Genomic DNA, 17059 nt, shown 5'->3' with positions numbered 1-17059 from the left:
ATGTAATCATAATGAAGATGGAAGAGGCAGAGGAATGGATAGGTAATACAGAAGATAAAATTATGGAAAATAATGAAGCTGAAAAGAAGGGGGAGAGGAAACTATTAGATCATGAATATATACTTAAGTTATCCACAAAGCATAATATGTATAAAAGGAGTCCCAGAAGAAGAAGAGTGAGAAAAAAGGTTTATTTGAACAAATTACAGCTGAGGACTTCACTAATTTGAGGAAGGAAACAGGCACTCAAATCCACGAGGCCAAGAACTCCCCTCAGAATCAACAAAAACAGGACAATACCAAGACATATCATACTGAAACTTGCAAAATACAAAGATCGAGAATTCTCAAAGCAGCTGGGGACAAAACGTCCTTAATGTACAAGGGTAGATGCATAAGGTTAACAGCAGACCTTTCCACAGAAAACTGGCAGGCCATAAGAGAGGAGCATGATATATATAATGTGCTAAGTGGGAAAAATATGCAGCCAAGAATACTTTATCTAGCAAGGAAGGAGAGAGAGAGTTCCCAACACAAGGAAAAACTAATGGAGTTTGTAAACACTAAACCAGCTCTGCAAGAATTACTGAAGGCGACACTTGGGGAAGAGAGACAAAGGCAACAAAGACTAGTAACAACAGAGACAATGTACAGGAATAGTGATTTTCTGGGTAGCACGATGGTACTAAATTCATATCAATAATTACTCTGAATGTAAATGGACTAAATCCTCCAATACACATGATACACATAGGGTATCATAATGGATAAAAAACAAGACTTATTGATATACTTCTTACAAGAGACTCATTTTAGACACCTTCATATTGGAAATGAGGAAATAGAGAGCCATTTATCATGCTAATGGAGAATGTGATACACCACATTAATAAAAGAAAGTATAAGAACCATGTGATCTTCTCAGTAGTTACAGAAAAAGCATTTGACAAAACACAGTATCCTTTCTTAATAAAAACCCTCAAGAAAGTAGGGATAAATGGAACTTACCTCAATATCATAAAGGCCATATGCAAAAGACCCATAGCTAATATCATCCTCAATGGAGAAAAACTGAGAGCTTTTCCCCTAAGGTCAAGAACACAACAGGGTTGTCCACTCTGACCACTGTTGTTCAGCTTGGTACTAGAAGTCCTAGCCTCAGATATCAGATAATAAAAAGAAATAAAAGGCATCCAACTTGGCAAGGAGGAAGTCAAACTTTCACACTTCATGGATGATACTATACTTTATGTAGAAGACCTGAAAGACTTCACCATAAAATTTCTAGAACTGATACGTGAATTCAACAAAGTCACAGAATATAATATCAATGTACAGAAATTAGTTGCATTTCTATACACCAACAAAGAAGCAGCAAAAAGAGAAATCAAGGAATCGATCCCATTTACAATTGCACCAAAAACCATAAGATACCTAGGAATCAACCTAACCAAAGAAGTAAAAGATCTGTACTCTGAAAACTATACAACACTAATGAAATAAATTATAGACACAAATGGAAAACCTTCCATGTTCATGGATTGGAAGAGCAAGTACTGTTAAAATGTCTGTTCGACCCAAAACAATCTACATATTTCATGTTATCAGAATAACATTGGTATCTTTCGCAGAGCTAGAAGAAACATTCTAAAACTTGCATGTAACCAAAAAATACCCCAAATATCCAAAGTAATGTTGAACAAGAAAAGCAAAGTGGAGGCATCACAATTCTAGATTTCAAACTGTATTACAAAACTGTAATCATCAAGAGGGTATGGTACTGGCACAAAACAAATAGATCAGTGGAACAGAATAGAGAACCCAGAAATGGATCCACAACTTTATCATCAACAAATCTTTGACAAACAAGGAAAGAATATCCAATGTAAAAAAGACAGTCTCTTGAACAAATGGTGTTGGGAAAACTGGACAGCCACATACAGAAGAATGAACCTGGACAACTTTCTTATACCATACACAAAAATAAATTCAAAATGGATAAAAGGCCTAAATGTGAGACAGGAAACCATCAAAATCTTAGAGGAGAACACAAGCAACAAACTTTGACCTCAGCCAGAGCAACTTCTTACTAGATACATCACTGAAGGCAAGGGACACAAAAGCAAAATTGAACTATTGGGACTTCATTGAGATAAAAAGCTTCTGCACAATGAAAGAAACAATCCACAAAACTACACGGCAACCTATGGAATGAGAGAAGGTATTTACAAGTGACATATCAGATAAAGGTCTAGTGTCCAAAATCTATAAAGAACTTATCAAACTCAACATCCAAAAAATATATATAATAATCGAGTTAAGAAATGGGCAGAAGACATGAACAGATATTTCTTCAAAGAAGACACACAAATGGCTAACATATACATGAAAAAAATGCTCAAATAAGAAATGCTCACATCATTCATTATCAGGGAAATACAAATCAGAACCAAAATGAGATATCACCTCACACCTGTCAGAATGGTGAAAATTAACAACTCAGGAAAAAACAGATATTGGCGAGGATAAACAAATAAGGGAATCGTTTTACACTGCTGGTGGGAATGCAGACTGGTGGAAAACAGTATGGAGGTTCCTCAAAAAGTTAAAAAACAGAACTATCCAATGACCCAGCAATTACACTAGTAGGTATTTATCCAAAGGATACAAAAATTCAAGGTAGCACATGTACCCCAATGTTTATAGCAGCACTATCAACAATAGCCAAATTATGGAAAGAGCCCAAATGTCCATCGACTGATGAATGAATAAAGAAAATGTGGTATATACATATACAATGAAATATTATTCAGCTATCAGAAAGATTGAAATATTGCAATTTGCAATGATGTGGATAGAGTGGGAATGTATTATGCTGAGCAAAATAAATCAGAGAAAGAAAAACAGCCTATGATTTCACTCATGTGGAGTTTAAGAAACCAAAACAGATGAACACAGGGGAAGGGAAAGAAAATTAAACAAGATAAAAATGGGGAGGCAAACCAAAAGAGACTCTTAACTATAGAGAACAAACTGAGGGTTGCCTTAGGGGAAGTGGGTGAGGGAATGGGGTAAATGTGTGATGGGCTTTAAGGAGGGGAGTTGTGGTGAGCACTGGGTACTATATGTAGGTGATGAGCCACTAAATTCTACTCCTGAAACCAATACTACAGGTATATGTTAACTAACTTGAATTGAAATAAAAACTTGAGGAAAATAAATTGGAACACCATATTATATGATAAATAAAAATAAGTTGTAAAAAAACTAAAGATATGAATAATAATTCAAGAATAATTAAAAATATTAAAAGAAATTTTTGGAGTAAGCAATATGTCTCACCTGTCCTGTGACAAGAACCAGGTAGTATTTTCCATTGCTACCTGTTAAACAGGCTCTCACAGGGAAGAAAGTGTTCCAGAGAATGAACAGTTTTTACAGAGAATGAATATTTGTACATTTTGTGGAAGTTCAAAAGATTTAGATTAACATATAGACAGGAATCATGAGTTTTAACATCAAGCAATGCAGGGAGTAGAAGCATTGATGACTATCTTAAAGACAACATGATTTTCTTTCAGGCTGCTCATTTACAAACCAGGTATACAGCATGTATTTGGTGGGCCATAAATCAGGCTTTCGGTTTCAGCAAAGTTGAAATACACTCGTGCTGACTTGGAAAGAAATCTAAAGCGGCTTCCTTTAAAGACCAGGCCTTTAGAGAGTTTTTCTCTCATCGGGCTTTAGCTTGTATTGTTTCTCCTCCTTGCTGAAATATCCAGGCATGGTGTTACCGTTTCAAGTTAAAGGTCATGACTCCAGGGATTTAGTTTGTGAATTTCTGCCTTATGAAGCAACAGGAGGAAGATTGTTGTCCTCTCTGCAGGTGTTTGCATCACACACAATTCGGAGTTACCTGATCTTCTGTGGGTGTTTGGGTGTTTTTTCCAATACCTTTCCCATCTCAGCCTAACTATACCAGGTCAGACTTGTGTTTTCTTTAAACACCTTTATAGATGGATGTCCAAATAATGTATTGTGTAAACCAAGGTAATTGTGAAGGTGATGACCTCAGGTGAGAGGAACATATGATCACCCTCTACAGCATGGAACGTTTCCCCAGTTCCTTCAGGATAGAGCTTGAATTCCCACATTTGTCTTACGAAGCCTGTCTTTGTCTCCAGGTCAGTCTGTCTCCGTGGCTTTAGCTGCTGTATATAATTAGACCACCAAACCAACATCTTCTACATGCCTGAGGCTTTCCTTGTGCCAGGAAGATGCTACCTCTTAGCCTCCCCAAACAAACACCAGAGAAGCACATATGCAGCTTTCGATTCACTTCTTCAGAGGTATTTAACTGCTCTATGATACATTTTTGTGACCCTTTCTCAGTAGAATTCACCACTGAAATAAAGAGAAAAGAGTGTGTACAAATGCACATGTACATACATTCATATGCATAGACTATGTTTCTATACAGCTGTTTTTTCATTTATTGGTGAGAGCTAGGAAAAATGGAGAATTTGCCATGGATGCATAACTCATAAATTTTAGGATTTTTTTTTTTTAGAATTTAGCATAGATTTTCCCCTGTTGTTTAAATGGCTTTCTATACTTGTTGATGTCTATTTCGTTCTTAGTATTTTCTATTTCAATTGAGTCTTTTTTGATATTTAGTTGTTTAGAGATTTTTTTTTTTTAGTTTTTAACCTAATTGTGATAAGACCTGAGAATATGGTCAGTATGTTACAGTCCTACAAAACTTCTTGAGATTAGGGTTATTGCATAACATGTGATCAATTTGTGTATACTTTCATATGCATTTCTAAAGAATATTAATCTTTAATTGTTGGTTGAAACAGTCTACTTATACCATGAGTTTGAGCTTGTTAATTAATGTGCTGTATAAATCTTCCACATCTTTCCTGAAACTTTTATCTACTTGATGTCTTAATGATAGGAAAGAAGTATTAAAATTCTCTCATTAATGCAGTGAATTTTTCAGTTTCTTTTTGAGTTTTATGTTTTTTCCGTCCCTATTTTGAGGCTAGTTTACTAGAGTATGGAATTGATCTGTCATCTAGGTGCATAAAAATTTTTTGTCACTATTTGGTGAGTTTCTTTATCTATAGTTTCTTTATCTATCTATCTATCTATCTATCTGTTTCTTTATCTGTCTATAGGCAAAAAATGATTCTTGCCTCGAGCAATGTAGCTATACCAGCTGCCAACTAGACGATATGTTTCTTGAAATATGTTTTGTAATATATTGAATGCCAATATTTTTGCATACTATATTTTAGATTTGATTTCTGTGACCAATATATGGATATTTAAGAATCCTATCAGACTATGTTTATTTTATTTTTACGCTATATTAAAGCAACTCTTATTATGGTTCTAGTCATGAGAATTACTGCCCATTTTTTAAATTTATCACGTTAACCATTTTTAAGTGTACAGTTCAGTAGTAGTGTTAAATATCTTCATGTTGTTTTACAACAGATCACTAGAACTTTTTGGCAATAGCTTTTTACTTTCTGTTTCTATCATGTTGACTATCGTGGATACTTCATATGAGTAAAATCTGACAATGTTTGTTCTTTTGTGACTGGCTGACTCTTGCTCGGCATAATATCCTCAAGTTTCATTCATGTTGTAGCACATGACATGATTTCCTTCTTTTTAAAGCTGCGTAGTATTCTAATATATGTATATGCCATGTTTTCATTATCCATTTATCTGTTGTTGGACATTAGGGTTGCTTCCGCCTTTTGGTTATGGGGAATAATGCTGCAGTGAACATGGGTGTGCAAATATCTCTTTGAGATTCTGCTTTTCATTCTCTTTCATCTCACTCAGAAGTGAGATTGTTGGATCACATGATAATTCTACTTTTAATTTTATGAGTAATCATACCGTTTTCCACATGACTGCACCATCTTACATTTACATTAATGCAACCCAGTGCACAAGTATTCCATTTCTCCATATCCTCTCACCCACATGTTATGTTTTGTTCTGAATAATAGCCATACTAATGCTATAAGGTGATATCGCACTGTGGTTTTGATTGGCATTTGTCTTATGAATAGAGATGTTGAACATGTTTTTGTGTGCTTTTTGGCCATCTGTGTATCTTATTTGAAGAACTGTTTATTCAAGTTTTTTGCCCAGTTTTTAAGGATGTTGTTCGTTTTTGTTGTTTAGTGGTAGAAGTTGTCTATATATTCCAGATATTAACCTCTTATCAGATATTTGATTTGAAAATATTTTCTCCCATTCCACTGGTTGCCTTTTCACTCTGCTTTTGTTTTAAGTTTATTTATTTACTTAGAGAGAGAGAGAGAGAGAGAGAGAGAGAGAACAAGCAGGGCAGGGGCAGAGAGAAAAGAGAGAAAGAATCTCAAGCAGGTTCTGCACTGTCATCACAGAGCCCAGCATGGGGCTCGAATTCATGAACCCCGACATCATGACCTGAGCTGAAACCAAGAGTTGGATGCATAACTGACTGAGCCTCCAGGGCACCCCCACTCTTCACTCTTTTGATTGACTCCATTGATTCCCTGAAAAATTTTAGTTTAATTTTTGTATATTTTCCTTTCCCTGTCTGTGCTTATGGTGTTATATCCAAGAAATCATGGCCAAATCCAATTTCCCCATGTTTTCTTCTAGTTGAATAGTTTTAGGTCTTATATTAGGTTATGGAGTTAATTTTTTTTATATGTTGTTAGACTATGTTTATTTCAAAATACTTTTTACTGTAAAATCAAACACAGATATGATAAACCACATTAAACAAGTATATAGTTAATGAATTAGGATACTGTGAAGACCCATATCAACCGCCACTCTGGTTAAGAAATGCAACTTTGCCAAGTTACCCATGTGCCCATCCTTGTGTCACAATTAAATCACTACTCTCCCCTCTTTCCAAGTGGAACCGCTGTCCTGAATTTTAGTTATAGCTTCACTGCATTTCTATATAATATTATCACCCAACTGTGAATCCCTAGAAACTCTAATTTATTCTTTCACAACTTGAAACATGGCAGTCTTCTTAAATCTCTTTCACTCTCCAAGTATGCTTCATACTTTTTTTTTTTCCTTTGGCCACTGGCCTCTCCTACAAGAACACTTTATTCCTAATTTATCTGTGGAAGAATCTCAGCCTGTACGGTTTCCTACAGTCTAGATTTTGCTGACTGCACACTTCTCGGCAGTTTACCATGTTCCTCTGTCTTGTGTGTTTCCTGCGAATTATCAGTTGGAATCCAGAGGTTTGACCAGACTTAGGTTCAATCTGTTTAGCAAGAATATATATGATGGGGCTTTATTTCATCAGGAAACACATATTTGTCACTATATGTTAGGTTAAAAGCCATCGAGGCTGAAAATACAGATTTATTAATTCAGTGGAGATTGCAAAATGATATTTTAATTTGATTATTTCTTTTATACATTACCTTGAAAGTATTATACAAGATGGTTACCTTCATTTTTAGTATTTATTTCCTTGTATTCATTTCCTCTTTTCAAGATAACGAATTGATTCTCTGTTATCTTCAGAATGTAATCAACCGATTAATTAAAAAATAATATATCAGTACACACTTGAGAATTAAAGCCTATTTTATTGATTGATTTCTCTTTTTTTGAGGCATTTTTTGTTTATTTATTTTATTTGAGAGAGTGCAAGGGAGCAGGGGAGGGGCAGAGAGACAAGGAGAGAGAGAATCCCTATGCGGGGCTTGACCCCACAAGTGATGTGATTATGACCTGAGCCAAAATCAAGAGTTGGACACTCAACTGACTGAGCCATCCAGGTGCCCCATGTTGATTAATTTCGTATTAAAGAAGTTCAGTATTCCCTCTTTGGGCCAGTGGAAGCTCCTTTCAGTCCTCTTGATATGACTCTTGGTATGATATTCTTTGCAACCTGTATTTTCCAGGCTCATTTTACACATTTTATAAAAGGGATCTTGGATTAGCCATTAATCCCAGATCCCTGGTTTTCCTTTAATATTTGATTTATTTTAATGGTGGTGATATTTCAATACCACAATCTGAGCACTAGGGTTATTCAGCGGGCAAAACTAGGAATTTTTACAAATACCTATTTTAAAAGAAAAAATAATTCTTGATATCCTTGATAATAATTGCAGTTTGTTATTTCCATCTCAAATTCAAGACCATAGGGTTTTTACTTGATCTCTTTAGTATCACTTCCCTTTTTTTCCCCACTGACAACCCAAGAATCTAGGCACTTGGGGAAACATATATATGAGAGAATAAAGACATCCCACTATTTTTTTTAATGTTTATTTTGAGAGAGAGAGAGAAAAGTAGTTTTAGTGGAGGAGTGGCAAAGTGAGAGGGAGAGAGAGAATCCCAAGCAAGCTCAGCACTGTCAGCACAAACCCCCACATAGGGCTTGAACTCTCGAACTGTGATATCATGACCTGAATGGAAATCAGGAGTCTGGTGCCTAACCAACTGAGCCATCCAGACACCCCTGTCCCACAATTTCTTACTTGTTTTTACTCACCTTACAAATTTAGTGGTCTTAGAATAACAATATGAACGTCACCACCACTAATTTTGATGACTAAAAACAGTTAAATTTTTTTTTCTCTCTGCTCTTTCTTTTCTTCCTTACTTGATCTGCTTTCACCTTTTGGTGCTATTAGACTACAATGCCCTTACTACTACACCCGCCCCTTTTTAACCATAATTGAACACTGACTCTACAATAACAATATATTTAATAATGTTAAGCAGTATTTAGGTTGTCTCAATATTAATTTTGATTACATGATTTCTTACGAAACACTCTACTAGATTTCTTACGAAACACTCTTGGTACAATACACTGATTTATTATATGTTGAATAATTCCAGATATTAAATTATTTAGTCACATTATTTCTTAAGTATGTTATATAAGTATTATATTTTCTCCCGACATGAATAATGATAATTAAGTTCTCATGATAGTCTAATTATTTCCTTCATAAGCCAAATGACTTTTTGCCTGAACATATAATTTCTATCCTTTGTTCTTTTCAGTATAGTAACTTACAAGAATATATCTTGTTGTTGGCTATTCTGGTTCAATATTCTCAGGTACACAAAAGCAGTCTCTAATTATGTATTTTCAAGGTTTTGTTTTAATTTTAGGAAAGTTTCTTCAATTACAGTTTTTAATTTTTTTTCTCTTGTTTTAATTTTTTTAATAACTGCAATTGTCCAACTTGTCATTTCTTTGCCTATCTTTAAATTTGTCACTTTCCCTTGAATATCATTTATCTCTTTTATTTTTAAAGAATGTTTTATTTTTTTCTTGAGAGTGAGAGAGCAGGAGAGAGTGCGAGAGACAGAGGCAGAGAGAGAATCTCAAGCAAGCTCCACACTGTCAGCACAGAGCTCAACACGGAGCTTGATCTCACAAACCCTGAGATCATGAACTGAGCTGAAATCAAGAGTCGGATGCTTAACTAACTGAGCCACCCAGGCTACCCCTTCTGTTCTTTTTAATATTTAATTTTTTTCTTTTCCACATTGCATTTCTTGATCTAAATGGTTGTTAGTTGTGTTTATTTCTTTCTGTTTCTTCTATTTTAGTTTTCTTGTCTATGTTGTATATTTTGTATGAGACTTGGACTTTGATACTTTTCTTCTTCACCATTTTTTTTTAATTTGGTTTTTTGAACTTGTAAAAAGAGACAGTTCAGATATTTTCTTCTAATATCAAGAGTTCCTGCTTCAGTTTTTATGAAGTGTTAAAAAGTAGAGTGTCTTGCTTTCAGATATTTTCTGATTCAGTAGTAACTTCCACTGGCCCCAAATGGGAACTATGGAACTCTTTTATTATTTTTCAAGATTGTTTTGTCTGTTTGGAGCCCCATGCAATTCCATACAAATTGAAAGATTGGCTTTTCCACTTATGTGGAAAAGACTGTTGGAATTTTGATGGGAATTGCATTAAATCTATAGATTACTTTGGGTTGTATTGACATCTTAACAATGTTAAGTCTACCTATCCATGAGCATGTTATGTCTTTCTATTTTTTTAATGTATTTTAAAGTTTCTTTCAGCACTGTTTTATAGTTTTCAACATGCAAGCTTCTCACCTCCTTGGATAAATTTATTCTTAAGTATGTAAGTCTTTTCATTGCTATTGTAAACAGAATTACTTTCCTAATTTCCTTTGTAATTGCTAGTGAACAGCTATATGTTGGTCTAGTACTCTGCAACTTTGCTGAATTATTTTATTAACTCTGGTATCTTTCTTGTGGGTTTACTGGGTTTTCTATACCTCTGATCATGTCAATTGCAGGGGTGCCTGGGTGGCTTAGTCAGTTGAGTGTCTGACTCTTGATTTCAGCTCAGGTCATGATCTCACGGTTTGTGAGTTTGAGCCCCACATCAGGCTCTGCACTGACAGTGTGGGTCCTGCTTTGGATTCTCTCCCTCTGTCTCTCTCTTTCTTTCTCTCCATTGCTTGCTCTCTCTCAGTCTCAAAATAAACATTTTTAAAAAGACCATGTAAATTGCAAATCAAGGTAGCTTTGTCTCTTCCTTTCCAATTTGGATGGGCTTTTCTTTTCTTATCTGGTAGCTCTACCTAGAACTTCCAGTATAGTGTTAAGTAATAGAGGTGAAGCAGGATCCTTGTCTTGTCCCTGACCTATTTATGTTTTATTTGCAATGCCTAACTGGCATAATACATTGATGTTAATGTTGTTTGTGGTTTGTCTTAGTCTGCTATAAAAAAACAAAAAACAAAACCAAACTGTAGACTGAGTAGCTAAAAGACAAACATGTATTTCTCAGTATTCTGGAGTCAGAAAAGCCCAAGATCAAGGTTCAGCAGATTTGCTGTTTGGTGAGAGACTGCTTCCTGGTTCACAGACAGCCATCTCCTTGTTGTGTCCTCACTGGCAAAAGGGGCAAAGGAGCTGTCTGAAGTCTCTTTTATAAGGGCACCATCCCACTCATGAGGGATCTACTTTCATGACATAATCAGCTTCCCAGAGGTCACTTCCTAATACAATCACTTTGATCATTAAATTTTCAGCATATAAATTTTGGGGGAACAGAAACATTCAGTCTATAACAGGGTTTAAAGAAATATTTGTACATACCATTAAGAGAGATTCATGCCTACTATGTAAATTCAGTTTGGTGTTACTGGGACTATGGCAAAAGTCTACACTTCTTTAGGAAGGAAAATTGATAAATAAAAATTGATTAATAAATAAAGAAAGGGAAATTGATCAATCCTATCTGTCAGGGATCACAAAAAGCATCATATAAGTGGCTGCCTTGAATATTCAAAGCAGGAAAAGTGTTTGATAAGCAGGTATGAGCAGAGAGAACTTGAGAAGCTTTTTCTAGGAAAAGAGATACGACAAAAGCTCCAGAGGGCTTATATGGCTTGTTGCTCTAGGATAACTTTCAGTAGTTGAAGTTGACCTGGATTGTGGGATCAAAGGAGAGACTCTGTGAAGATGACTAGAACATACAATGTGATACGGAAAAATTTGGATTTTATCTTGGAGGAAATGGGAAAAATATAAAGATGTTTGAGATTGTCCAATCTGCATAGAATTGAGATGATACTCCACAGATGTTAGTTGACTGATTATAATATTGTGTGGTGGAAACCTGTGGGGAAACTAAGCACACTTTGCTGTCAACTGAGTGCATGGTGTTTTTGTAATCTCACAAGCCAAAGGCCAAAAAATGCCAAACGAAACTATTGTATGCAAAAAACATTACCTTTCTTTCATTTAGTGAGTAAAATAAAATGAAGATTAAAGACAGACCTAGTACGATGCTGTTGACAGCTCTTTAAAGTAGGAAAAGACCCACAGCCATTGAATCTTGGAGGAGATGGTATTAGTTTTATTCCTTCTTCATGTTGTGCATCTGATATGTTCTCCTTCCATACTGAACAATGGTGACCCAAGGGACTTGCAAAATTGTGAAAGTTAGAGATCTTTAGAAACCTAGGGCTGAATCTAAGGAACTGCAAAGTGAAATAAATTTGGGGGGCATTTTCTCCTTGTCTTCACCCCTCTCTCTAGCTCTTCAGATGCTTTTAACATTTGACTACAGTCAGAGATCTAAAGTCCCCCTATAACCTCACTACATAGAACTGGGTCTTCTTGGAGGATCCCATACTCTTAAGTTGCCTCTTTTCTTTGATGTCAGCAGTAATAAAATAATACTAGTAATATTACACAGGTAATATTTCTTGACTGCTTACTATGTGTTAGGCAAACTGTGTGATCAAAGTAATTCAGTCATTACATCAGATACCTCTGTTCATCTTTCCAAATATGAGAAAAAACCATGTCATGACAATAACAGGTAATATTTCTTGATTGCTCACTATGTGTTAGGCAAACTGCCATGATCAAAGTAATTCAGTCATTACATCAGATGCCTCTGCTCATTTTTCAAAATATGAGAAAAAACCACATCAGCTACATGATATCTGGCTTTTGAAAAATTCCAACACCTTCTGCATACTTCTTGGCATATGTTACTTTGATTATATCTCCTAACTGCTTCTGATTAGGGCCTTCATGTTCACACAGGTACAGCAAATATTTAGCCTGATAACATTATTTCTGTTTCTTCCCAGTCCCCTTCTGTGAGTGTGTGTGTGTGCATGCATATGTGCATGGGGTGGGGGTGGAGTAGGAGAGACATGTGATGTGAAGGCAGAAACTTTATCTTAACTTTAACTCTATTCTCCTCTCAGTCTTTGTCATCAATGAACACTCCTGATTTTAGTTTTCAAACTTCATTGTTGTCGGTGAACTTGAGATTTCCCCCTTCCCAATATTCGTAAGCATTAATTAATCACTTAACTTGTTTATACATTAATTTATGAAAAATATGTATTTAGCAATTGAATGTGATCAAAGAGTTACATAATTAGGGTAGGTCTGTTAGTACCAGTTTCTCCAGGAAAGTTCCAGTTTAAATGCATTATTAATAGTGAAAGCACTTTTTAAAGTGTTGTAGTTTGAAAAACAAATAATATTCCTAAATTACGACTGGGGGATTCAGGGAAACTGCAATGTAAATGAACAAAAATAAAAATTGTAGTAATAAAGTTTAGGAGAGACTTTGAAGTTAATACTTATGCTTTCAAGAGGTCCAGTATATACTTAAATTAGACTCCTGATTGAATTTAATTCTATCACTAAAATTTACTTTCTTTAAGTCCCAATCTCTGGGAATGAGCTTGAGAATTGTGGATTTATTGATTTATGACTGTTCTTTTAATTCCTAGGGCCTAGCAGATCAGACAGAAAATCTCCAGTGCCTTACATCTCTAAAGAACATTGAAATGATCAGCTTTATGGACAGGAGCTTCTCAGGCTATCTTAGGTTGCAGCAAGCGTAAGTCCAATATTTGCGCTCGTGGTTGCCTGCCACACTAGGCTACTTGGTGTAGATTGATTTTAAAGATTTACCAGTTAACCATTAGAATAAAGTCAGTATACAATCACTTAAAAAAGCGTTTCCTGAGATACTTATACCGAGCCTTGTTGTACTTCAGACTATTGAAGTTCCAACTTGATGAATAATGTCATGTGGAAAAGTCGCCACACCCCTTATCTTTTAGCTCAAATTTTGGTCCAGCACAACAAGCAACAGAGTTAGTAATCCATGCTAATTTCATGAGCCAGGATCTTGATGAAATATTAGCTAGGTTTTTTTTAAAACCTCTTCTTACAAAATGCTGCAACCAACCAATCACAAAATTGGATTTTGTGGCTTATTAAGAATTCTCATCTAGGCTCTGACTCACACCTATGGTGCTTTAGGAAGATGACAGCGTCACAGGGTGAAGAAACACTGTGAGAGTTGCTTAATAATAATTAAGGCTTGAACTAATGTTTTGCAGTATCTGTCTCAGAATCTCTTTTTCTCAGCACTGTGAAGAGACTGGAGAAAGGGATATTATGGGGTTCAAAGCTCTCTGTTTGGGTCTGCTTTGTGCTCTCTGTGCTTCTTACATTTATATCACCATTCCAGGCAACATTGAAGAATACTGGAAAGTAATAGCCTTATTTACAGTTGCTAAAACCTGCACATTTATGGTAAGATTAACATTTTTTATTCTGGATATTGGAATGCCTTGTTGACTAAAAATCAGTGCTTATGAACTTTTTAGAAATTACTGTTTTGAAATAACCATTGCTTCTTTGTTAGAAAAAATTAATTACACAAAATTAACTAAAGTTATAAAACTAGCTATATCTACATCTGTGCAAACAGAGTGGGACAGAATTCTTGCTTCTAAGGAGTTTGTATCCAGATGTAAAGTTTGTGTATACTGTGATATGCATAAGTGGTATTCCTGACAGGAAAGCTTTGAAGCTTACTTGATACCTTACATTTGAGTTATATTTAACGTATTTGAGTTTCCAGTTATATTTTACTTATATATAAGTGATACTTATCAACATTATTGAGACTTGTGCCTATTTGGTGTTAATTTAGGGCTCTCAGTATTTCATTGGTTTCCACTGCTTATCTTTTTTTAAATTTTTTAAGGTTTATTCATGTTTTAGAGACAGAGACAGAGCATGAGTGGGGGAGGGGGAGAGAGAGAGGGAGACACAGAATCCAAAGCAGGCTCCAGACTCTGAGCTGTCAGCACAGAGCCCGATGCAGGGCTTGAACCCACGAACTGTGAGATCATGACCTGAGCTAAAGTCGTACACTGAACCAACTGAGCCACCCAGGTGCCACTCCATTGCTTATCTTTAATCAAAATTTCTAGATTTCAGAGATTGTCTGACTTGAAATATGCAGGGTCGATTATGAATTCAAGCAAAAACAGCTCTTGGTAAGGGAGAGATATGGTTAGAATAGCATTTTTCAGCTCTTAGAATACACAGGTTTTCAGTAATGTATACTTCTCTGAATCCCCACTACCTTCCGACTATTTGGACCAGTTTACAGAGGAGGAAAAGAAGTTCAGAGGAGCTCACGCAGCTAGAAAGTGACCACTTCAAAATTTGAAGCCACAAATGCCTCATTCCAAAACTTGTACTCTTTCTGCCAAATCAAGTGGCTCCCAGAAATGTCGTTTGATGACGGAAACGGTAAGAAGCTGAAAGGAGAAGACAAAGCAGCAGCAAATGATTAGAGAAGAGAGAACAATCTATGATATAAGGAGAGGCTGTCCCGTGGTACTTTGCACAGCAGACAGTGGTTCTGTGAAAACACAACTATCTCCTCTCTGCATCTGCCGAGTCCTGCTATTTCTCTCCCTGATCACTTCTAGTGGCTGACCTTAAGCATAACTGCCTCTTTCTCCAATGCTCCTACTCCTTGATTTAACGTAACATGAAAGAAGATGTGGGGAAACAAGTGCCGACTCCATAGTCTTTTCCTTTTTCAGCTACAAATTATTCCCACCATTGTCCATCTATAACACAATTATACACTTTATAGATTTCACATTGTATATGGATTGCTCTTTATTTTTACAAAGATACTAAGAAGAGCACCCATGTATTTACTTGCAAGATTATTCTAGTAAAATTAACAGTCCTTGGCTGTTCTCAAAAAAAATTATTCTTGTCAGTACTGAATTTTGTAACTCAAAGTTGAGATACCAGAAGATAGATTACTGTATCATAGGAAATGGAAGTGAAAAGTAAAGTTTTTGAGTAAGTAATCTTGATAAATAAAATGCATTGCTATGGAGTCATATGTTAACTTGGAAGGCTGAGTTTGGTAAAAGAAAGCATGTCCAATCTTCTAAACTTTCCTCAATCCTCCATTGTACATTTTTAACCTATAAAATGGGGATATTAATCATAAATACTTTAGAGGATTGCTCTGAGAATTACAGATAATGTATGGTAGAACAGCACAAAATAATCTCTAAGGTGATACTTTTGTTATTCAAAAATACTTACCAGCTCAAAAACATAAAATGTCTGAGAAATGAGAAAAAAAAAGCAATTCACTTTTTAAAATTCACTTCACTAAATGAAAAATTAGCTTAATTACCCATTTCCCAAAATCTTGCCTTAAAGGACACTCTACCTGATTATATTCAGTTAGCATGAAATTACTTAAGAATTTTTAGTAGTAAAGAATACTTAAATAAGGCAAAATTCATTAAATACATACATGTAGTAGGCACTCCTCTATGTACATTAGAAGTCCTAACTCACTTAGATCATACAACAGCCCACTGAGGGATTTGTTGTTATTATTATGATTACAATTGTATAGATAAAAAATTGAGGTAGAGCGTAATTTGCTTCAGATCATATACTCAGTAAGTGATGGTATAAGTGGTTGGTCTGGAAAAATGAGTGCAGATTTGGCTTTGACCTTTACTGGCTGCAACTTAGGGCTTCTGCATGCTTCCTCATTGTTAAAGTATAGGAATTAGACATTCTCTAAGACCCTGTAATACCATACTCTGAAATAATTGTAGGAATGTGTGTGATGTACTATTGACCATGTATTTTTAAGTTTTTTTCTTTTGAGTAAACTGCCCAGTGACATGTCACGAATTTCCTAGAAAAGTTATCAGAAATAACAGGGAGATATTTTTTTTTCAGTGCTATCAAATATGGGATTTGAGAGATGGGGGTTGGGTGCTAGGACACAGCTATTTAAAGTTGAAAACAGGGCATTAAACAAAAACAAAAATAAACTATTGGGACCTCATCAAGATAAAAAGCTTCTGCTCAATGAAGGAAACAATCAGCAAAACTAAAAGGCAAACTACAGAATGGAAGAAGATATTTGGAAATAACATATCAGACAATGGGTTAATATGAAATACCTATAAAGAATGTGTCAAACTCAACACCCAAAAAACAAATAATCCAGTGAAGAAATGGACAGAAGACATGAACAAAGACTTTTCCAAAGATGACATCCATATGGCTTACAGACACATGAAAAGATGGTTAACATCACTCATCATCAGGGAAATACAAATCAAAACCACAACAAGATACCACCTCACCCCTGTCAGAATGGCTAAAACTAACAACT

The 17059-nt window shown here is 35.4% G+C and overlaps 1 protein-coding gene across 1 annotated transcript in view; it reads left to right on the top strand.

Moving 5' to 3' along the window:
- The first annotated feature begins 13933 nt into the window (after window positions 1-13933).
- AADACL2 (arylacetamide deacetylase like 2) overlaps window positions 13934-17059 on the top strand; it is a 34343-nt gene continuing 31217 nt past the window's right edge. The window contains exon 1 of the mRNA XM_049629693.1: window positions 13934-14127. Coding sequence (XP_049485650.1) covers window positions 13990-14127 — 138 coding nt within the window. The 5' untranslated portion in view covers window positions 13934-13989. The remainder of the gene's footprint in view (window positions 14128-17059) is intronic.

The sequence above is a fragment of the Panthera uncia genome, chromosome C2 (assembly GCF_023721935.1).
Source record: "Panthera uncia isolate 11264 chromosome C2, Puncia_PCG_1.0, whole genome shotgun sequence".
Classification (NCBI taxonomy): domain Eukaryota; kingdom Metazoa; phylum Chordata; class Mammalia; order Carnivora; family Felidae; genus Panthera; species Panthera uncia.
The sequence above is the reverse complement of the archived record's forward strand: the minus strand, read 5'-3'. Positions and strand labels throughout refer to the sequence as shown.